Here is a 24,133-nt window from a genome sequence, read left to right on the forward strand (position 1 = left end):
GTAGTGTGAGGACTGGTTTGCAGATTGAGACCTGGTAGTTTATAGTGTGTAAGGAGTCCATATGGTGTAGTGGTCTGAGTATCAAACTAGAGCTCTGGAAAACCATGGTTCAAATCCCCACTCAGCCATGGAAACCCACTTTGAGCAAGCCACATTCTCTCAAAGGCAAACCTCCTCTGAATAAATCTGGCCAAGAAAACCCTAGAATAGGGTCACCATAAGCCAGAGTTCACTTGGAGGCACATAACAACAACTGCTCCTTTGTTGCAGGATGACGTCCTTCCTGAAGAAGTTTCAGATTCTGAAGAAGAAGGAAATGGAAAGCAGTAGCTCCCCTGCCCCAGCTAATCGGGGGCAGTGGGATAGTCGAGAAGGCCACTTCTCGGGCTTTCAACCACCCAGTGTCCAAGACCCAGCGAACCAGAGAACATCACAACTCTTGCCGTTGCTAGTGAAGCCTTCTACTTCTCCAGCAGCTGCAGATGCCAAGAAGAAAGCTCAGACCCAGCCCCTGGTCCTTCCCGAACTGGTGCAGCGTCCCACCAACCAAAAGGCTCCTCCAGCAACTAACAAGGTAGATGACAAATATGGGCGTCACCCGGCAGTTGACATCAGTTTGCCAAAGCTATTTTCAAAGGAGAAACCCAAGAAAGTAAGCACTCCAGTGAAAAAGAAGCCACCCGAACCCTTGGTGCCTATATATCCAGGTAACTCCGCTTGCACTGATTCCATTTTGGTTTTTGCTCCGATAAAGCTCCACAAAAGGATCCAAGAGAAGGGCTCCCAACATTGAAATTTGGTTTCCTATTTCATTTCTACTCCAAATTTTTATCTGATGAATTTGGGAGAGGTAGCCATTGGCTTCCTTTTCAGTGGGCTGTGAATCTGCTCTGGGTTTTAGGTTGAACCATAAAGTTGCTGTCTCTAGGTGCTCACCCAAAAATAGGTTCAGCAATTAGGGCAGCGCCTTTAACAGCCAGGCTAAAACCCACAGCAGATTCTTTGTCGCACTGTTATGGACACCAACAGCCACCATGCAGTGGTTAAATGTCAGTATTACAGCCATAGCATTGTCATTTCAATCCCAGAGTGCTCCAGGTTGACTCAGCCTTCCATCCTTTCATAGGCTGATAAAATGAGTCCTCAGCTTGTTCAGGGCAATTGGCTTACAGATTGTAAACTGCTTAGAGAGTGCTCAGTTCCCTATTAAGCGGTATAGAAATGTAAATGCTATTGCGATAGTTTTGTTTTTTTAATAGGTGCATGACATACTAGGTGACTGGGCCCATCATCACTATATATAATCTTCATTTATTCATATATTAATTATATTTCTTGTTGTTACATGCCTTCAAGCCAGCTCCGACATATGGTGACCTTCTCCTAGAGTTTTCTTGGCTAGATTTATGCTGCAGGAGTTTGCAATTGCCTTATTCTGAAACTGAGAGACTTTGTCCAAGGCCACTCAGAAGGTTTCAATGGCTGAGCAGGAGATTCTAATCCTAGTCTCCCACAGATTTGAATTTTAGAAAATTATTGCATTTGTGTCTATGACATTGTGTTCGTGTTTCCAAAACGCACTGTAAAAATAATGACATGGGGAACGTGTGTTACCACATTTGACTTGTGGTCACGTGATGTTAACGGGATGGCAACAAATATTATCGCACACCCTTTGCTATTCGAGCAGTATTCAAGCTCAAACCATCCTAAAATGATCCTTTGCTGCGCATGTGTTCTTTTTCCGCCGGAAGAAGAGTTTAGAGGATCTTCCACGATGGGGAGGGGAGGAGGGCATCCCGACCAATCACAACACAAGCACGGTAAGGATTATTGCACAAACATCAGCCGGAACAGTCCAAAACCAATACTAACAGCTAAGAATAATTTCCCCCCGTTCTTTACTAAGAACAGGAGAACCCTGAGCTGGGTGCAGAATGAGTACTGGATAGCAAAGGAGATGTGCAATAACATCTGTTCCATTCTGGTTAGATCCTGTGCCCAGACTGGAAGAAAAAGGCTGTGCGATAATCTTCCTAGTCTCCCAGAGATTTGAATCTTTGTCTTCCAGAGATTTGATTCCTTGTCTCCCAAAGTCCCAGGAGATTTTAATCTTGTTCTCTCATTCAAACCACTACACCATGCTGGCTCATACTGATATCTTTTGTCCTATATCCTATTATCTCAGGATGGCACAAAGAATTTAGAATTTAAAACAATAAAAAAGAGACTGAAGGTACATTAAATGAACAAAGAGATTAAAATATTTTAATGTTCTGTGCATTTCAGAACAAATCAGTTCCTCAGCAAAAGCTATAATAAACTACACTATTTCATCAGCCTATAATTTGAAGAGTAGTCTTTACATTTGTGCTGAAATGCCTTTGGCTTGTTGTTGTTTTTTAAGATTCAGATAATTAAGCAATAGCACTCAAGTGAGAACCAATTTAAGGTTTTGTTTTGGGATCATATTATTTTAGTATTTTATAGCATTGTGTTTTATTGTCCATTTTTGATTTTATATGTTTGATGTTCCACCCTTTCGTGGAAAGGGTGTTATAAATAACTGTTGTTGTTGTTAAGGTAAAAAAAATTAAAATCTTTTCCCAAATCTTAAATTAAAAAACACACCCTGTCTTTCTCATTTTCACCGATTTAGCACCATGATCATTTGTTTTTGGCATTCTGGCACCAAAGCTACCTCAAATTCTGCCCCTTTGCTTGGATACTTTAGAGCAATTCCAGGTGGCTGTCTACACATATGTCTCATTGTGCCACCCAGTGCCACTGACACTCCCTCCAAGGTTGAAAATGAGGTGCCCAACAACAATTCCATGGCTGGGCACCTTGTGACCTCAAAGGGAGTGACTCCCACCAGCAGCAGCAGCTTCAGGTGGCACATCCACTCTGCATTGCTCCAGCATACTCTGGATTTTCCTTTAAAATCCCAAGAAAAATATAAGTTATTTTAAACCAGTTTAAAGCCAGTCAGTGGTCCAGATTCATTGCGGAACTGCCCTTCCCTCCTGAAGACAGCTTACAGTAAAATCAGGGCTTTGGCCTCTGCCTTGTAAAAGCAGGTTGCAGCAAGTGTATTGGTTTGGCATCATTTTTTATCACTCTTTTATCACAATAGCAATAGCACAGTGGAAATCTGTGGTTGCATGATCTGCTTTCTGCAATGCCAAACACCATTTTCCAGGAGGAAAAAGGGGTGGACAAATGACTGTGGCTGCCAACCACCTCCCAAACCTGGCTGCTGTGTGATTGTGCACACAGCAGCTGGCTTCTGGAGGCAGTTGGTGGCTGTGATCACTCCTCTTCCCCGCTCTCAAAGTGCAGGCCTGCTATATGCACATTCACACAGCAGCTATGCAAAAGCGATTACAGCCATCAATTGCCTATCTAAGATGGCTGTTGTGTGAATGTGAATTGCTGCAAGAAGAGGGAATGAAAGGGAGACAAGAGCAGAATCAAACTCCCTCACATCACATGACTGACTGAGAAGCAGAACTGCAGCTGAAGGGTCCTATTGTGCAAAGATAGTAATGGAATAGCAGTGAGCTTGAGAGCCTATTGATGGGTTTTGACCATCAATGGAAAGGAGCACCGCAGTCCCAAATGGAATGAAAGGCAGCAGTAGGACAAACATGACATCATGTGATAAGTACCAGTCAAAGACGCTTCTGTCCTGTTAAAATTCTGTTATTTAGCCTTATGTGATAAAGTCCTATGTATGTTTGAATGACAATCTGTGAGTAACTATGATTTCTGCTTAGTGGACAATTCTTAATGCCTTCACTAGGCCCTGTCTAAAGCCTCAACAATTCTGACCAAGGATGTCCACAATGCCTGTCTTATCCATCTGCTTTGGGTTGCCGGATCTCAGGGCACTGCTCTGAGTCCCCCATTTTCATGCATCTCCAAGCAACAATCTGGCATTAAGATTCTCCCATTTTTGTAGGGGTCAGTTCTGGGCAAGAGACAAGGCTACATGGAAACCTCCAGTCATGCAATGATCCTTCTATAGCTGTGCAGTTTGCAGCACTTTGCAATGGTTAATTGGTTTAACTCAGGGATTGCAACTTGCAAAGACACTTAATTTCCAACTTGCCTATCCACACATATGAGCCGTGGTGATGTAGCAGTTTGAGTATTGGACTATGACTCTGGAGACCAGGGTTCAAATAACAGCTTGGCCATGAAACCCACTAGGTGACCTTGGGAAAGTCACATTCTCTCATCCTCAGAGGATGGCAACGGCAAACCCCCTCTGAAGAAACCTGCCAAAAAATCCCTATGATAGGTGCTCCTTAGAGTCACCATAAGTCAGAAACTACGTGAAGGCACACAGCAATAAAAGCAGCAACAAATGCATGTGTATGTTTGAATGGCAAGCTTTAAGCAACTATGGTTGCTGCTTAGTGTGTAATCCTTAATGGCATCATCAGGCCTTGCCCCATGACATCACCAGAGCACCATCTCAAGGTCTCAAGGTTTTTGCCCAGAAATTTCAGGGCTTGTGATGATCTAACCTGACAATCCTGCATACAATAGCCAACTTTTTTCTCTCTAACTCTCCTTCTTTCCCTGACCCCTCCAGAACTGTCCGATGAGCAATTCAAATTTCTGTGGGACCCCAGGAAGCTGCACAGAGGGAGGTCTATTCGAGAATCTGTTGATATGATGGATGAGAGGGAAATCTTAGACACCATCCTGATTTATCTCAACCACTCTGTCCAGGTGGGTCTGATCATTTGAAAGACTCTGGAACTGAGCTTGGAATAACTGGTCTTTGGTGTATCGCAGGCTAAAGAAGATCTTAGGCATGGAAGCAAGAGTGCTTATGCTTTGGTGGGAATAGGAACAAGACCTTCTTGGTGGTGACTCCCAAGCTTTGGGACTCCTACCTTAGGATGGTTTCCACCTTCTTGTCCTTCTGCCAGACACTGAAAGGTTTTTACGAATTTAGTAATTCCTAAATTGACTGCAGTGGGCTTTTATATTAGTGCTATTTGTTGATTTTTGTTGTTTTGTTGTGTGCCTTCAAGTCGTTTCTAACTTATGGCAACCCTAAGGCAAATGTATCCTGGGATTTTCTTGGCAAGACTTGTTCAGAGGAAGTTTACCTTTCCCTTGCCTGAGGCTGAGAGCGTGTGACTTTCCCAAGGTCACCCAATGGGTTTCATGGCCGAGCGAGGAATTGAGCCCTGGTTCCTGGAATTGTAGTCCAATGATCAAACCGCTACGCTATACTGGCTTTCTTGCTGATTTTTATCTTCTGTCTTTAAGGTAGCTTCATTATGTTTCATGGATAACTGCTATATATTTTATTGATTTTTTTTTTCTTATGTATTTTGATCTACACTCATTTTACGCTTAAGCTTCCTCAGATCCCAGTACTGGGGGAATAGGTGGGAATAACAACAACAACAACAATAACAGAAACAAGATGTCTTGTCCATCTAGAGCAGTACTGTCAACACTGACTGGCAGTAGACATTCTGCAGTGTTTTCTAGCAGATTTCTTTCCTCTCCTACCTGGAGATCCTGCTTGGGAGACCTACCTGGATTTCCATCCGAATATTGTTAACTGCCTTCAAGTAGGCTTTGACTTATGGCAATCTTATGAATGAGAGAGCTCCAAGTCACCTGAACTGCCCTGTTCAGGTCTTGCAGACTCTGGGCCATGGCTTCTTTAACTGAGCTATCCATCTGGAATGCAGTCTTCCTCTTTTCCAGTTGTCTTCTACCTTTTCAATCATTATTTTCTTTTCTAGTGAACCATGTCTTCTCATGATGTGGCCAAAGTATGACAGTCTCTGTTTAGTCATCTTGGCTTCTAGGAAACGTCAAGTTTGATTTGCTCTAGAGACCATTTATTTGTCTTTTTGGCAGTCTATGGAATCTGGAGAACTCTTCTCCAGCACCACATTTCAAATGAGTTGATTCTCTTCCTAGTTGCTTTCTTTACTGTCCAGTTTTCAAAAGCGTACATCAAAATAGGAAATACATTTGCATGGATAATCCTAACTTTAGCATTGAGTGATATATCTTTACACTTCAACACCTTCTCTAGGTCCTTCATGGTTGTCCTAAATCCTAGTCTTCTGATTTCTTGACTGCAGTCTCCATTTAGGTTAATGCCACTCAGATTGCATCTTGTAGAGGGGCGGGATATAAATAAATGTTGTTATTATTATTATTATTATTATTGTATGGAATACCTTTAACCATTTCAGTGGCTGCATCATTTACATTAAAGTTATGTAAATCACTGGTGATCATCGTTTGTGGTTTATTAAATGCTCATCTTAATGGATTATTGCTCTTTTCTATGCGCCTTTTGAAAACATGACATTTTCTTCTGTTTGAAGCGGCCTTCCGGTGTGGATCCCAGACAAAACAGGAGAAAATCGGATGAAACTGGATCAAGCCAGAAAACATTGGTGCAACAAAAGTCAAAACAATCTGCACAAGAAAAGGTAAATTCTGATCCTAGAGACTGAAATGGAAATGTTCTTTTTAACTTACAATGGCAGCTGTGGGCCATTTTGCCCATTCAGACATACCTCAATGAACAAAGCCTCTGATAAAGAAGCTACTTTTTATGACTTCCAAACCTTTCCCACCTTTCCCCATCCTCTGTCTATCTGGAAAGTTTTTAGCATGGTGAATGAGGGCTGGAGAAAAACAAATTCTCAGTGTCAGTTGACAGCAGCAAATCTGGAGTAAACAATACAATGACACTTAAGGTGGGGAAAAGGAAGATTTTATTCCAGCTGATCCTACTGTAGCTGTGTGTCCCTGCCAACAACAGAGAAGTCAGCTCCACACATAATCTCTTACTGTGCATGTACAAAATTCAAAAGGGGGTGTGCAGTGGGACCTCAGTATCCGTGAACTTGCCATCTGTGGATTTAAGCATCTGCAGACAGATCCTGTTGTCCCCAGCCATATTGCCATTGGGGACAATGGAACTTGGGCATCCGCAGATTTTGGTATCCTGGGGGGGAGGGTCTGGAACAGGTCCCCCATAGATACTGAGGTCCCGTTGTATATAAACATGTTTGAAATGCAAATAGGGTTGCCATAATTGTCCACTTTTACCAGGGACAAAATGTGGAACAAATTCGAGACCAAACTGTAGGACAACTGCAGGGCAAAACTCAGCCAAAAATGTAGGACATTGAAGAAAAATGGTGGACCTTAAATGTCCTACATTTTGGGCTGAGTTTTGTCCTGCAGTTGCCCTACAGTTTGGTCTCGAATTTGCCCTACATTTTGTCCCTGGTAAAAGTGGACAATTATGGCAACCCTAAATGCAAAAGATAAGACCAACATATCAGTTTCCCCCAGTATATCAAAAAGAAAAAGGAGGAGAGAGTGTAGATTTGATCATCAAAATGGAAATCATAAGAAAGGTGAAGGACAGTGAAAGAAAAAAATGGTACACTTCAGATAACCAGCAAACTCACTCAAAAAGCAAGCTAGAAAAATTTTCCATGGTCAGAAAAGCATACTATTGAAGTCTACAATAACACTTCACTGTACGTACTACAAATCTGCTTCTTTAAATCAATACATATAATAATAAATATACATCAAGAACAACTGGATATATGTTTGTTTGGGCAGACGGGCAGGCAGGCAGGCAGGCAGCCAGGCAGGCAGGCAGGCAGCCAGGCAGCCAGGCAGATTTGTAGTACATATATTGAGATGTCATTGCAAGCTTCATTAGTGTTATTTTCTAAGGGCTGAAACACACTGCAGAAATAATCCATCCTGAAACCGCTTTAACTGCCCTGGCTCAATGTTAGGGAATCCTGGAGATTGTAGTTTGTTGTGGCACCAGAGCTCTCTGACAAAGAAGGCTAAAGGTCTCACAAAACTACAGTTCCCAGCATTCTCTAGCATTGAGCCATGGCAGTTAAAGCGGTCTCAAGATGGATTATTTCTGTAGTGTGTTTTGGACCTATCTTAGGGGCTTGACAGACGGGCAGCTCCATGCCGCCCACCTTTGCCACGAGTCAGTGCCGCAGGACCCGCACGCTGCAGCACCAATGCACTGCCAAAAAGAAGCTACCTTGAGCTGCCAGGGGTGTACCGATGGGGATGAGGATGGCGGGAAGCAAGGAAAGGGTGCCGCCATGAAGCCACTTCCTGTCTGCGACATGCAGCCCCCATGTGGAATGGAGGCCACCATGATGGCACCGCCGCCACATGCTAAGGTTCAGGAGCGTGCAGTTGCTGTGCGCTCCTGAACCCTAGTTTCGGCCCAGTTACGGTGCTTCCTACCCATCTGTCCTGGGCCTTAGTTCCAGGATAGTTTTGTCAGATAGAAAAATAATTCTCTCTGGATGCATTTTGGAAGAAGTTTTCAAATGGTCTCTGGAAGGTTCCAGATGTTTTGATTGCTCATGTAAAGCTAACTTGACCTTGTGGTTTCATTTCACATCTGCGTAGTGTTAGGTCTGCATAAAAAGTTTGCTAAAACATACTTAACTGCTCTTCTTTTTTGTGGTATATGAACCTATCTCTATTTGTTTTTTCATTTTATTTCGGCCTCTGGTAACAAAGATTCCTGTTAAAGAAGTAATACCCAGGAACACATCATTCTTTGGTCGCTGTGGTAAACTCATAATGGACATTTTATTTATTTATTTATTTATTTATTTATTTATTTATTTATTGAATTTATATCCTGCCTTTCTCCCAAGATGGGATTCAAGGCAGCCTTTAGTGACTTAGGGGCTACACAAATGGGTGGAATACAGCCACCCCTTTTCGCACTGGATTGGGGACATCTCATGCACAGGGTCACCATGAGTCAAAGTCAACTCAAAGGCAGTGAACAACAACAATAATAATGTCCTCATCTGGCTTCCCACCACCCTCATCCCTATCGGTACACCCCTGGCTATACACCCTATTCCTCTTCAGCTGCTATTGCCATCTGGACCTCCCCTGGAAGTATATTGGTGGAACGCTATGGTTCTCCCATCTGAAATAGGTTTTTGGCCCATACCTGTTGTAGAGTCAGGGTGTGTGCATTAGCACTATACCATGTAGAAAGGGAAGTTCATAGTACTTTCCTAACCTGCCAATAAATGGATCCAGGATCAAATCAAGCCTGAATTCTCCCTAGAATCATAGAGTTGGAAGAGACCACAAGGGACATCCAATCCAACCCCCTGCCATGCAGATCCAGATCCCATCTGATCTTGGAAGCTAAGCAGGGTCAATCCTGTTTAGTACTTGGATGAGAGACCACCAATGAACACCAGGTTCTGTGGACTATATTTCAGAGGAAGAAACTGGCAAAACCGCATCTATGTATTCCTTGCCTAAGAAAACCCTATGAAATATATGGAGTCACCATAAATCAACTTGAAGACACATATGCAGACAGGGTAGAAGACACTAGAAAAGGAGGAAGATCACATTACAGGTGGATAGACTCAATCAAGGAAGCCATGGCCCTGAGTTTGCAAGACCTGAGCAGGGCTGCTGATAGCACCGTGACTTGGAGGCCTCTCATTCATAGGCTTCCCATACGTCCAAGTTGACTTGATGACAGTTAACAATAAATTCTGCCACAGTCTGCATAATTCTCTTCCGCAGCTGCTATAAGGTCTGGGGCAGAAGCTCCCACTAGTGATAAAATCAGCCAAGACAAAAGAATATGACTCCACAGTTACCTCTGTGCCTAAGGAATTATGCTCAAAGCAGGTTTACATTTTAGAAAACAATGCCATCCATAACTGCAACAAGGCCATAAAACCTGCATTTGAAGAAGTGTACTCTATTCCATAAAAAAGAAGGATGCCATCATAAACATACTTGTTTTTAAGGTGTTGCAAACCTCTTCATTGTTTTTCCGCTGCAACAAAGACGGCTGCCCCGCTGAGAGCAATAAAACAAGTAAATCCTGAATAATCTATCACTAGGGTTGTTAAAAAGTTCCAAAAAAGTCTGTAATATAAAGCAGTGTTAAATAATGGATCAGCACTTTGTAAGGCTTACCACAATGTGTGAAAGTGCCTTGAGTGAAAAATGGTACCCAAGGGATATGAATACTCTGCCAGCGTTACTTAATCAGAGCTGAACTGTTAAACCATGGCCTTGATCCAATGGCTAGTCCCAAACAGAGTAAACCCACTGAAGTGGTGAGATTAACATAAGTGTTGACTTTCCATATGGGAATGGATTCAGTGGGTCTACTCTAGTTAGGATGAGCAATTTGATTTAGGCCTATGGAAGCAAACTGTCATGGCACCAGTTTCACTCAGTTGCAACTAGGATTGCTATGTGTCCTGGAAAATCCTGGTTTGAAGGGACTAAAAAATGTCTCTGCCGGCTGAGACCAGTTGAAGCAGTAAATTCCAATTTCTCCATTGTCAATGGGTAGATTAAAATGTGGCAGTGCTAATGAAGTAGGAAACCATACAAAACAGTGATACAATCGGCACGCCATGTCCACAGATTCTTTATGCATGGACAGAAGCATCCACAGCTTGGAAATATTTTAAAAATATATAAATTCCAAAAAACCAAACCTCGATTTTATCATTTTACATAAGGGACACCATTTTACTTTCCAGTGTATTTAATGAAACTTGAACATCCATGGAGTTTGGTATCCACTGGAATCAAAACCCAGTGGATACCAAGGGCCCACTGTACTTATATTTGGCCAGCCAAAATACACAAAGTACATACTGAGTAGGAAATGGTGTAAAAGAGTACATAATGGTAGAAAAAGTACAATGATTAATGTGCTGAATTTCCATAATCAGAATGCAAATTAAAAATATACGTAATTACAATAATTTGCATATTATGCAAACTGGATGCCCAGATATGAGGGACTGGAATATGGCAGCCCTAGTCATAACAGCATTGTGTTTAAGAAGAATTTATTATGAAACCCCCAAAGCCATTTACATATGGTTTTGTTGTGCTTAAATTATGTGTTTTTTGAGGGGGGGACATGGCTTGTATATAGTACTGCTGTTACAGACTTTAACCTAGGAGTCATTCAGACATTGTTGTTCTTTTGGTGCAAGTATGCGAATAATCTCATACATTTTGGGTTCGTTGTTCACACTATGGAACCACGTCTCGGTGAGTTCTGTTGCTCACATGTGCCAGCACTCAAATAAAGATGGAGTTGATGATGAGGATGTATTCAAAGAATATTCTTCCACTCTGTGCACACAAGCGAGTAAGGCTGTGTGACAAGGATTTGCAACAGGGGACCTGCTTCTGATGGTCACAGGTTCCGTTGCTGGCAGGATGGAGGATGGAAACATTGTGTTCTCTGATAGGCAGCTGAATGGACCTCCGTTGTCTGATCCAGGAGCTGGCTCTCAAGGTGAACTGGAGAGGGGGTGACCAGGAGAAGTTACTTAGACTGCATCCACACTGCAGAAATAATCCAGTTTGACACCACTTTAACTATGATGGCTCAATGCTATGGAATTCTGGGAATTATAGTTTGTTGTGGTAACAGAGCTCTCTGACAAAGAAGGCTAAATGTCTCCCCAAACTACATGGCATGGAAGTTAAAGTAATGTCAAACTAGATTATTTCTGCATTGTGGACACAGCCCCAGTTACATCTCTTTACCTAAGTAGCTCGTCTAGGATTCTGGCACATTATTTTTGAGCACAAGCCCCATGTATATTTGTTGGAAACAATGGGTTGGTATTTTTTACTCAATACACAGCCATTTTTATGCAAGAGAGAGAGAGAGAGAGAGAGAGAGAGAGCACCATGTGTATTTTTGTACGGAATAATTTAGTTTGGGATGTGCGAATACTAGGTGAAAACTGTAGAAACATCAGTGTTTGCCTGAAGCCTGAAGAAAACTGGAAATTATTCATCCTTGCATGTGAGGCCAAAACAATTAAGCATTTGCATCTCTTTCACTTACAAATCTTACCATTTCAGTGGCCTTGAGCACTTATAATGTAAATTTCTGGAATTTGTTAAGATAATATTTTTAAAGCATTGCCTCACACCTTCGTCTTCCTGATCTGTCAGTGTGACTAACAGAGACTCCCCCCCCCCATTCTTTAGATTCTTCTTTACAAATATTTTGGGGTGAAACTGCGAGATTCAAGGAATAAAGATGTGGTCAGTGAATACTTGCATATACTTCTGGGTTTTGCTGTTCAAGATGAAGAAGAAAGAGAGGTGAGTGAACGTTTGAGGTTTTCCACAAGGTGTGGGAAACAGACTGTCCGCTCATTCTCTGATTTTATCAATAATTGGCCAATTAATTTGGTCAATAATTTATGCCTTCCCAACTGTCCATTTGATAGAATCTGATTCATGCTCTGGGCACCTTTTGCTTTAACTTTTGCAGCCATTTCCCCCCTTTGCTTGCCAGATCAGGATAGTGAGAAGAAATTACATCACTGGCATGCCTTATTTTGTTCAGGGAGTCTCTGAAGCCATTCGCATAATTGCATTTTGTCACCTGTCTGAGATCCTGTGTGCACTCAGAGATTTTGGTCACTTGATGCCATTGAGGAAAACTTTGCAACGTGAACCAACAGCTGAGGTAAGAGCACTGAATTACTAAGAGGGCCTTGCAAGCATGCAGGGCTCATAGAGAAGATCCCAGCAGATTGCATGTTGCTGTTGTGCCTTCAAGTCATTCCTGAATTACAGCAACCTGACCCTAGGTTTTCTTGGCAATATTAATTCAGAGGAGATTTGCCATTGCCTTCCTCTGAGGCTGAGAGCATGTGGCTTGCCCAGGGTCACCCAGTGGGTTTCATGGCCAATCTGGGAACTGGAAGGGGACGTTCTGGGCTGCTCGAGACCAGGAAAAAACGGATTTTATCGCACAGCAAATTGTCCTCAAAAGGGCCTCATTCTGTCCCCCGGCACCAAGCCATCCCCATTCAGTGCTGAGGGGCGCCATTTTCCTTGGTCATAAGACTTCCAACCAGAACATTTAACACTCCTCAGCACTGAATGGAGACGGCTTGACGCTGGGGTACGGAACAGGATCCTTTTGAGGAAGATGTGTTGTGTGATAAAATCCGTTTTTTCCAGGTCATGCGCAGCCCTGAACATCCCCTTCCAGTGCCCATAATGGGGGGGGGGGGGAGTGTGTGATAAACTTCATTGTTGTGTGCCTTCAAGTCATTTCCAACTTATACCAACCCTAAGGTGTACTTGTCACAGGGTTTTCTTGGCAAAATTATGTTCAGAGGAGGTTTGCTATTGCCTTCCTCTGAGGCTGAGACAGGGTGACTTGCCCATAGCCAAGCGGGGATTTCAACCCTGGTCTTCTAACACTGAGACCACTACAACTCTTAGCCAGCTGCCATTTCAGAAATCTGAAAACACACTTTTTTGAAATCTCTGGAGGTTTCCTCTAAAGAAGGTCATACAGATATTCTCTGGCTAACCTACATAGAGTCCTTCCATAACAATAAAACCCATGGTCTACATTTTTGAGATTTTTATCTTTTCTTTGCATTGGAATTCCTGGATGTTTTTACTTCCTTTTGGTTTGGTTTAAATAAACAGAACATATAAACAGAAGCAGAAGTTTCCCATCTCCTCCTCTTTATTGTGTAAGAGGAAGTCTAACAAGGAGGGAGAAAAATTGGCAGTCCTGGCTCTTTCTGATCAAAGATTCAGATCACAGGTCTATCTGGCCCAAAAGCAGAGGTGAATTAGAAAAGAACATATCCTGACACATCTCCAAACATGCTCTTTTTCAAGGGTTACTATTTACAATTTTTTTAAAAAAAGACAATTGGGGTATGTTCTCAGCAGGTATGTTTTGGTCATTATTCTGAACTGGCTTTCAGCAGCCCTGCAGCGGGGATGGCAGAAATGTATCATTTATGGCTGTTGTGTGACTGCCTATCCCTGTCTTAGGTTGATGGTTGGTTGAAGTTTCATCAATGGTAACTAAATGTTTGGAGCCAGTTTTCCAGTGGTTGGGTAGCATCCCGTGTTCTTGATTGAGACGCCCAACAGAGACTGGAGGAGAGGATACTTTTATAATTGAAGGAAATTAGCAGAGAAAGAGAGAGCTGAAAAAGTAGCATTAGAAATATTATGTTCTGCACAGAAAAATGCTGTTTTTTGTGCAAAACAGCCACACAATAATTTTGTGGCAAATACATGTCAAAACCTCATAAATCCACAATTCCTCTTGTCAGTTTTTTTTTTAAAAAAACACAAATTCATTGAATCATAAAGTTGGAAGAGACCCCAAGGGCCATTCAGTCTGCCATGCAGGAACTCACAATCAAAGCATGCCCAACAGATAGCTATCTAGCCTCAGTTTAAAACCTCCAAAGAAGGAGACTGCATCACTCTCCAAGTGAGAGCGTTCCATTGTTGAAGAGCTCTTACCATCAAGAAGTTCCCCTTAATGTTTAGGTGGAATCTCTTTCCCTGCAGTTTGATTCCATTCCTCTGTGTCCTAGGAGATTATCAGATGGAGGACGAAACGTCTTTGTCCTTTCTTTTTCCGAGTCTTATAGCAAGATCGTGAGAAGATTTTCATACAATGTCACGTTTAATCCATCATCATTCTGTCCACAAAGCGCGATTGATTGCAATCATGCGAAAGACTTTCAGACAACATCACACAGATCCTGTCATTGTCCTATCATTGAAGTGCAATTGCCCGCCATTTTCCAGTAACAGGAGTTATTAATGTGATGCCACTTCAATGACTGCAATCTGAAAGCCTTTCGTGGGATCACAGTCAAAGACACGATAAGGATGGGGGGGGGGGGTTTGATCTCATCCTTATCCCATCTCTGTGTGATAATCTCCATAGTCTCTGGAGCAGCAGGAAACCAGCCTGCTCCATCTTCAAAATGACACCCCTACAAACAGTATTTGACTATTTTTTCCAAATATTTTCAAGCATCATTCCTATCCCTGTTTGGTTTTCATCATTTGGGTTTGCCAAGAAAACCCCATGATAGGGTTACCGTAATCTGGAAACAACTTGGGGGTTTTGCAGACCACCCATGAAGGGGCAGCCTGCAGCCACTTCCATCTTCGCCAGATCGGGACCATGACAACTGCACGCTGCGGCCCCAGTCTAACCTTTCCAGGGCACAAAAAGGAGTTGCATCATGTGGATGCAGCGTCAGAGGAGCACCATGACATTACGTGCCATGTGGTGCAGTGTGCAGCATCATGCCGCCATGGGACAGAGTCATGTGGATGCCATGCCCTGACTCCGCCCCCAGGCTGGCCTTAATGACCGGTCTGCATTGTCAGGGGTTAAAGTCAGCACACTGGGAAATGCTTAGATGTGTGTGTGTCTGACCATGAGCATCCAGCACTGGAAGGACAAGGCTGATCAAGCACAGCTGATGTTCATAGCCTCAAGGACACTCTGATGCCTGTGTGCATCTATGCCTGGATGATGAAACATCTAGCTGTATTGCACAGTGGGACACTTTGCACTGTGGGACAGGAAGTAGCTGAGTTTGGGAGACCGCATGGTCTGAAGGCTATATAAACTCAGGAGCTTCCAGTGATTGCTTTGTGGGTTGTAGTGAGGAGTTGGTATTCGTTTGTGATCTGTATTATAGCACTGTAAATAAAGCACTTTGGGAGACTTGGCTTGTCTGGTCGTTTATCAGCTGAAGCCTGGCATTGGTTGCTGAGAGTCCCCGGAGGTTCCTGCATTTCTTCAGTTCCTGGAAGACATCCAGCTGCTGTTATCTCAACTGAGGACTGAGAACCACGTTTCTGAATTTGCCAGTTTACTCTGCCATATGCCAGCATTGGCTACAGGGCTCAGATGAGTTGCTGACATGCATAGCCCCTATGAGGCACCCAACAACAAGCTAAACATTTAGAGGTCTTTTATGCAGTTGCAGCTGGTATATCCTATGTCAGTGAAACCATTCTGGGTTATAGTCCAAACTTTAAAACAGCTCTACAAGGAGCTGAACATATTTTGGGGATAGGATTCAGCATTGTGGATAGTGCCTTTAGAGTTCTGAGTAAACCCAAATGGCTTCATGCCTCCACTGACATGGAAGCCTCCATCCACCAATCCTTCCATGTTGGACAGAACATCTCTTTCCAGGATCTCTTGGTCTGCAGAAGAGTGCTTTGTATTTATCATTGTATATCCATAGATGTACATCCTTTTTTCCATGAGTCCCAAATCTGCTGGGACATCATGTTTAAGAAGAATTTACAATGAAACCCCCATAGCCACTCACATATGGGCACTGTCTTTGATGGACACACATGTACATCAAACGCTTGGGAAAGGTCCCGTCCAAACACTCTGTGTGTGACTTTTAAATATGAATTTCCTGAACATTGCCACTTGCCACCAGAGCAATTATATCTGTAATGTTTGTTTGTGATTTCCTGGTCTTTGCCTGAAATAAAGCTATTGACATTGGCTAGAGCTGGGGAGGGAAGGAGGAATTGCTTTTGGACTACAACAGCCATAATCTTGCAATGACCATCATGGCTGAGGAATCCTAAGAGGTGTAATCCCCAAAAGAATTGTAAGATTTGCTTTTTTTTTTCCCCTATGGAAAAATTATAGTTCCCCAAAAGTGGTCAAGTTTGCTGGGGAAGATATTTATTTAATTATTTATTGATAACATTTATGTATCCATCAGGGCCCCTCAGGCGATGCACAGCAGGTCATAATTTTAAAATTCAAAAATAAAGGGAGAGCTTTTCCAAGCTCTGCTTTGGGAACAAAGATTGGGAGAGCTGTTAAAGATGTTCCATATTCAGTCAAATGCTGTTCCCCCCCCCTCCCAATTTGCTTTCGATGCCCACATACATAGTTTTCTCCCCTTCACTCCAGGAGATAAAGAATATCTCAGAGAGGCATATTTGTACCACCTTGATTTTGTGCTATGGGCAAGCGGCCATGGGTGCAAAACCAGAAGACATGCTGGCTTTAGTCGATTTCATGGTGGCGGAGATCCTCTATCATTATCGTGGCAACAACAAGGTACTGTTCATGTTCCTTCTTTGGCCCCATTCCCACTATAATAAGGATTGGATTGCTGAGCGAATTAAATGCCCCAGTTCCCATTTGAAACTGGTTCCTGTTGCGATGTGATTGAATTTGTCATGATGAAGCGAGGCAAAGGCAAAAGAACCGTTTTTTCCAGACACCAGCTAAAAAGAGGTTCTTTTGAAAAAACGCGATTCCAAAGCTTGTCGAGGGGAGGGACTGATGGCAGAGGGGTCTTTACCATCCCTCCCCATTTTGGGGGAGATGTCATCCCCCCCCCCCAACTGCTGTCTTGTCATTATTGGTGTGATGTTTGGTTCCTTTTTAAAAATAAATAAATAAAACTAAGTGCTTAAGCAACAGAATGGTTTAGCAGCTACTTGCAAAGGTGCTAAACCACTCTGTCGCTTAAGCGCTTAATTGTATTTACAAAAAAAGAAGAAAAGATGCCCTGTCCTCCTTCTGACCAGCCTCCTTGGGTCCTGGTTCCCTCCATTTCCATCCTCCTCGTCTCCCTTCCCGGCCGGGCGATATCCTTCCCTGGCCCCAAGCTTCCTTCCCAGCCTTGCTTCCATCTCCTCCTCCTCCTCTTTTCCGCTCTCCTCCACCTTGCCTTGCTCCATTGCCATCCTCCTTATCACACTCTCTCACCCTCCAACCCCCCCCCCCAATTTCCAAGCCGGGCTTACGTCAGATGATTGACAGGGGAGTTTAAAGCAGTGCTGCCAGTGGGAACCACAATCGCCTAAAAAAAGCCCCAATCACACAGGGTAAGGGGAAAAAACCCTTTCATAATGAGAACTAGGGGTCTTTTGAAATCATGAAGCGATTCATCCTGCCAGTGAGAATGACCCCTTAGAGTCATAGAGTTGGAAGAGATCCAGTTCAACCATTTTCTGCCATGCAGGAACATGCAACCAAAGCGCCCCCAACAGAGCTATTCAAGCTCTGTTGCTATTCAACATCTTTATGAATGACCTGGATGACAGAATTGGGAGCATACTTATCAAATTTGCAGATGACACCAAATTAGGGGGAATAGCTAATACCCCAGAGGACAGGATCAAGATTCAAAATGACCTGAATAGACTAGAAAGCTGGGCCAAAGCTAACAAAATGAAATTCAACACAGAGAAATGTAAGTTACTGCACTTAGGGCAGAAAAATAAAATGCACAGATATAGGATGGGTGACACCTGGCTGAATGAAACTACGTGTGAAAGGGATCTAGGAGTCCAAGTAGACCACAAGTTGAACATGAGTGAACAGTGTGATGCGGCAGCTAAAAAGGCCAATGCTATTTTAGGCTGCATCAATAGAAGTATAGTGTCTAGATCAAGAGAAGTAATAGTGCCACTGTATTCTGCTTTGGTCAGGCCCCACCTAGAATATTGTGTCCAGTTCTGGGCACCACAATTCAGAAAGGACATTGAGAAACTGGAGCGTGTCCAAAGGAGGGTGACAAAAATGGTGAAGGGTCTGGAAACCTTGCCCTATGAGGAACGACTTAGGGAGCTGGGGATGTTTAACCTGGAGAAAAGAAGGTTAAGAGGTGATATGATAGCCCTGTTTAAATATTTGAAAGGATGTCATATTGAAGAGGGAGCAAGCTTGTTTTCTGCTGCTCCAGAGAACAGGACCCGGAACAATGGATGCAAGCTACAGGAAAAGAGATTCCACCTGAACATTAGGAGGAACTTCCTGACAGTAAGGGCTGTTCGGCAGTGGAATGCACTTCCTCGGAAGGTGATAGAGTCTCCTTCCTTGGAGGTCTTTAAACAGAGGCTGGATGGCCATCTGTCAGGGATGCTTTGATTTGGATTTCCTGCATGGCAGGGGGTTGGACTGGATGGCCCTAGTGGTCTCTTCCAACTCTACGATTCTATGATTCTATGATTCTATGCCCATCCAGCCTCTGTTTAAAAACCTCCATTCCAGTGGCCCTTGCACACTACATAATTATAACATTATGATCCCACTTTAATTGCCATTGCAACATCCTATGGAATCTCATTTGCCATTTGGGGAAGGATAGTCAGAATTCTTAGCTAGAGAATGGTAATACCTTACCAGAATAAAAACCTGACATTCCATGGCAATTAAGTTGGAAACATAGGCTGTATCTACACCGCAGAATTAATGCAGTTTGACACTGCTTTAACTGCCATGGCTCCATGCAATGGAAGTCTAGGATTTGTACTTTTGTGAGATATTTAGTCTTATCTGTCAGAGAGCTTGGTGTCACTGCAAAAACCAGGATTCCATAGGATGGAGCCATGACAGCTAAAGTGGTGTCAAACTGCATTAATTCTGCAGTGTAGATGCACCCCTTATGCTATAAAGACATAGTAAAGACACAAATATAATCCTTAAAAGACAATGTTAAAGACACATCTTTACCCAGTCAATTTTAAATCATGACTTTTAAATATTTTAAAGAATGTACTCATGTGAGTGTATTTTAATGGTTTTATAGTATTGTATTTTAGCTGTTGGTTTTATGTGTTTTCTTTCTTTTTCTTTTCTTTTTTAAATAGTTTTGTTTTTTAGCATGTTTTACCCTATCTTGAGGTGGGAAAGATTAGTATTAGTATCATCATCATCATCATCATCATCATCATCATCATCATCTCTGTAGTGGAAATGAGTCCCTGGCTTGTGTCCCCATCCAAGTCCTGACCAGATGATGCTAGAAATTTCCATACAAGGAGTATTCTAGGGGCAAGATAGCCCCATACTCAGGATTTGGATTAAAGAGAACTTGGTTAAGTTAGTTTTGGGACTCAGGCTCTGAGAATCCCTCAGCCAGAGTAACCATGTTGGTTAAGAGATCCTGGGAGATGTATTAAAAAACAACAACAACTGTTTCTCAAACTCTGGGGTTAGGACCTGGCGTGATGCTATGTGCAGTTGCTGAAGTCCTTGTATCATTATCTCAAAAAGTGCAAGGATATGTACGTGAGTAGGAATAATAATAATAATAATAATAATAATAATAAGTTTTATTCATAAACCGCTTTTCCGCAGTGATCAAAGCGGTGTACAGATAAAAATTGCAATGACAGAGTAGATAATACAGAATAAAAATTGCAATACATAAATAAAACTTCAATAAAAACATTACAGTTATACAAATTAAAACCATTACATCAAATCCAAGCTAACTGGGGGGAGTCACATGATATCAAGGAACGGCTTGCCGAAACAAGAAGGTCTTGAGTCTCTTTTTAAAGAGATCCAGGTTGGTGGTGGAGTGGAGCTCATCGGGAAGGATGTTCCAGATCCTAGGGGCTGAGATGGAAAAGGCCCTTTGCGAGGTTGACACATATTTCGCCATCGGGATCCTCAGCAAATTCTTCCCAGCTGACCTGAGTGTGCGGGGTGGATTATATGGGGAGAAGCGGTCCTCCAAGTAACCTGGGCCCAAGCCATTTAGGGCTTTATAGGTTATAACCAACACCTTGTATTGTGCCCGGAAGCGAACAGGCAGCCAATGGAGATCTTGCAAAACCGGTGTTATATGGTCAGCCCTGGAACATCCAGTGACCAACCTTGCTGCCATATTCTGCACTAGCTGAAGCTTCTGGGTTTGGTACAAGGGTTGCCCCATGTAGAGCGCATTACAGAAATCCAACTGAGAGGTTACCAAAGCATGTACCACTGTTTCAAGGTCCCCCCAGCCAAGGTAGGGTCGCAGCTGGCGTATCAGCTGAAGCTGGTAACAGGTGCTTCTGACCATCGCATCCACTTGCAAAGTCAACTGGAGCGACAAGTCCAAAAGCACCCCCAAACTGCAAACTGAGTCCTTCAGGGGGAGCGTGACCCCATTCAGGACAGGTGGGCAAATTTCACCACCCGGACCTGGAGTGCCTATCACTAGTACTTCCGTTTTCTCTGGATTCAAACTGAGTTTGTTTTTCCTCATCCAGCCCATTACCAACTCCAAGCAGGCATTTAGAGGAGAGATGCCATCCCTAGTCACTGCATCAGTCGGAGACACAGAAAAACATATTTGGGTGTCATCAGCGTACTGATAACAACGTGCCCCGTGTCTCCGGATGATCTCTCCCAGCGGTTTCATGTAAATGTTGAATAGCATGGGGGACAGAATAGCTCCCTGAGGGACACCAGATGTAAGTTCCCTCTTATTGGAGCAAACGTCCCCCAGCTGCACCATCTGGAATCTACCCGAGAGGTAGGAACGGAACCACTGGAGCGCAGTGCCCCCGATACCTAACTCCCTCAGGCGTTCCAGAAGCATACCATGGTCAATGGTATCAAAAGCCGCTGAGATGTTCAAAAGCACTAACAGGGACACGCTTCCCCTGTCCATGCCCAGACGGAGATCATCGACTAAGGCGACCATGGCAGTCTCAACTCCATAGCCCGCCTGGAAGCCAGTTTGAAATGGGTCTAGAAAAACTGTTTCTTTCAAGATCCCCTGAAGCTGGAAAGCAACTACTCTCTCGATTACCATCCCCAGAAAAGGCAGCAGTGACACAGGCCGATAGTTATTCCGAATCAGGGGGTCCAGGGAGGGCTTTTTTAGCAGAGGTTTTACTACTGCTGATTTTAAGCTAGATGGAAAATGCCCCTCCCTGAAGGATGAATTAATTATACGGCGTAACATAGAAGTTACCGCCGTTCCCCCCTGGGCCGCCAGCCATGAAGGACAGGGATCGAGAGAGCATGTTGTCTTCCTAACACCTCGGAGAATCTTGTCCACTTCCTCGGTACTCACAAACTCAAAGTGATCCAGTTTAATGGACTCCACGGAAGCTCTGGAAGCCTCTCTTATAGGATCTGAAGAAATACTGGCGTCGAGATCAGCCCTTAGCCGAGCGATTTTATCCGCGAAGAAGTTGTTAAATTCGTCGCAGCAGGCTTTAGATGGTTCTAAAATAGGGTTCAGGGAGGGGGGCAGTTGTGTCAGCTCCCTCACTACCCTGAACAGCTCTGCCGGACTCGACTCCGCGAACGCAATACGTGCAGCATAAAACGAATGTTTTGCTGCACTTATTGCCACTCCGTAAGCCTTCAAAAGAGATTCAAGGAGTGTCTTGTCGGCTAAGTGCTGGTGTCTTCGCCAGTTGCTCTCTAGTCGTTGCACGGCCCACTTCCTTTCCCTGAGATCTTCCATGTACCAGGGTTGTTTGTTGGAAGCAGGCCAGAAAGGACGCTTGAGAGTGATACTATGTATAGCCCTGGAGAGACCTCTGTCCCAGATGTTAGTCAGGGCATCAACAGAGTCGCTGTCAGTTCCAACCATATTGCCCTCTAGAGCTTCTTGGATCCTTTTGGGTTCCATCAGCCTTCGAGGGTGGACCATCCTAATAGGTCCTCCACCCCCGGGGGGGATTTGGGTAGAAGCCTTGATTCGAGCCTCGACCAGGAAATGGTCCGTCCATGATAGGGCAGAGATATTAGAGACCTCTGCCCACGGAGTATCCATGTCCGTATTAAAGATGACATCGAGAGTATTACCAGCGCAATGCATGGGCCCTGAGACCAATTGGGACAGGCCCATGGCAGTCATGGTAGCCATGAACTCCTGAGCCGCACCTGTTGGACCTTGACTGGCCTCGAAAGGGATGTTGAGGTCCCCCAGTACAAGAAGCCTAGGGGACTCCAACACCAGTTCCGAGACCAGTTGTGTCAGCTCGGCTAGGGAGTCTGTTAGCGTACGGGGTGGACGGTAGACCAACAGAATCCCCAGTCTGTCCCTGGCCTTCAGGGTCAGGTAAATACACTCGATGAAGTCAGTTTTCCAGACATGGTTCCTGGTTAAGGGAAGGGTGTTCTTATAGACCAAGGCAACACTGCCCGCCCGCCCCCGCCCACCTAACCTGATCTGGTCCTTAACTGAGTACCCGGCTGAAAGGGCCTGTGCCCACACTGCTTCGCTCTCAGGTCCAAGCCAGGTCTCAGTAATGCAAGCCAGGTCACAGTTCTTATCTTGAATGAGGTCGTGGATTATGTGGGTCTTATTCCTAACAGACCTGGCATTGCACAGGAGCAGAGACAGGGTTTGTGGTACAGTTGGACTGACTCTCAGTTCTCTTTGGTTAGGAGAGTGGATGGAAGGAGAGATAGATATCAAACATCGATCTCGCCTTCCTTTCTGTTGTACTTCCATGCTCCTACCGCCATATCTCCCCCTGCCCCACACTACTCCAATAGAAGCTCCAATTACAACATCACAGTTACCAACCACCTCCCCATGCAAACCGCACCCCATGTCCATTATCTCTCCCCCTAATGACATCAAAGAGCCAAGGCAGAGGAAGACTAACAACAACGTCATTCCCCTGCTGCTATGGCTCAGCTAGCAATACCCCAACCCCTTATTCCCACTACACAGCTGCGCAATTGCGCAGCTGCTGTGCTGCAGATGGTCCAGGCCGGCATCCTCCAGGCTGCGCAGCTGCACAGGGTCAACTCAACAAACCAAGGCCCTGGAGGCGCAGTGGCAGCAACAACACAACACAATGTCTGCTGGCCTCTGTTGGGGGCGGGACGGGGAGGGCACCGGTGAGCCGGCTGTATAGCGGGCCGCTCTCACCTGGTCACGCCCCTCCTCGCCCTATCCCCAGCTGTTGTTCCTGGCTCCCGCAGCGCTGCAGATGGTCCGGGCCGGCGTCCTCCAGGCGGCGCAGTTGCGCAGGGTCGACTAAACAAACCAAGGCCCTGGAGGCGCAGTGGCAGCAACAACACAGCACAATGTCCGCTGGCCTCTGTTGGGGGCGGGACAGGGAGGGCACCGGTGAGCCAGCTATATAGCGTGCCGCTCTCACCTGGTCACGCCCCTCCTCGCCCTTTCCCCAGCTGTTGTTCCTGGCTCCCGCGGCGCTGCAGATGGTCCGGGCCGGCGTCCTCCAGGCTACGCAGTTGCGCAGGGTTGACTCAACAAACTAATGCCCTGGAGGCACAGTGGCAGCAACAACACAACACAACACAATGTCCGCTGGCCTCTGTCGGCTGTGAAGCCTCAGGTGGAATGTTGGCTTTCTGGCTGCAGCAGGCATCCCTTCAGGCTCCTTCAGGGTCAGCAGATGTATGTATGTAAAATGAAGAGAAAGAAAGAGAAAATATGAACAGCAAGACATGAAAAAGAGCTAGTTACATAGTGTATTT

The 24,133-nt window shown here is 44.3% G+C and overlaps 1 protein-coding gene across 1 annotated transcript in view; it reads left to right on the forward strand.

Annotated features, from left to right (window-relative positions):
• Window positions 1-271: 271 nt before the first annotated feature.
• Window positions 272-24,133, forward strand: part of LOC149324241 (maestro heat-like repeat family member 5) — a 64,148-nt gene continuing 40,286 nt past the window's right edge. Inside the window, exons 1-7 of the mRNA XM_089488581.1 lie at window positions 272-707; window positions 4,604-4,743; window positions 6,378-6,485; window positions 12,085-12,201; window positions 12,449-12,554; window positions 15,670-15,680; window positions 16,844-16,993. Coding sequence (XP_089344707.1) covers window positions 272-707; window positions 4,604-4,743; window positions 6,378-6,485; window positions 12,085-12,201; window positions 12,449-12,554; window positions 15,670-15,680; window positions 16,844-16,993 — 1,068 coding nt within the window. The remainder of the gene's footprint in view (window positions 708-4,603; window positions 4,744-6,377; window positions 6,486-12,084; window positions 12,202-12,448; window positions 12,555-15,669; window positions 15,681-16,843; window positions 16,994-24,133) is intronic.

The sequence above is a fragment of the Sceloporus occidentalis genome, unplaced genomic scaffold, assembly GCF_023333645.1.
Source record: "Sceloporus occidentalis isolate IW3139 unplaced genomic scaffold, rSceOcc1.0.p SCAF_1, whole genome shotgun sequence".
NCBI lineage: Eukaryota > Metazoa > Chordata > Lepidosauria > Squamata > Phrynosomatidae > Sceloporus > Sceloporus occidentalis.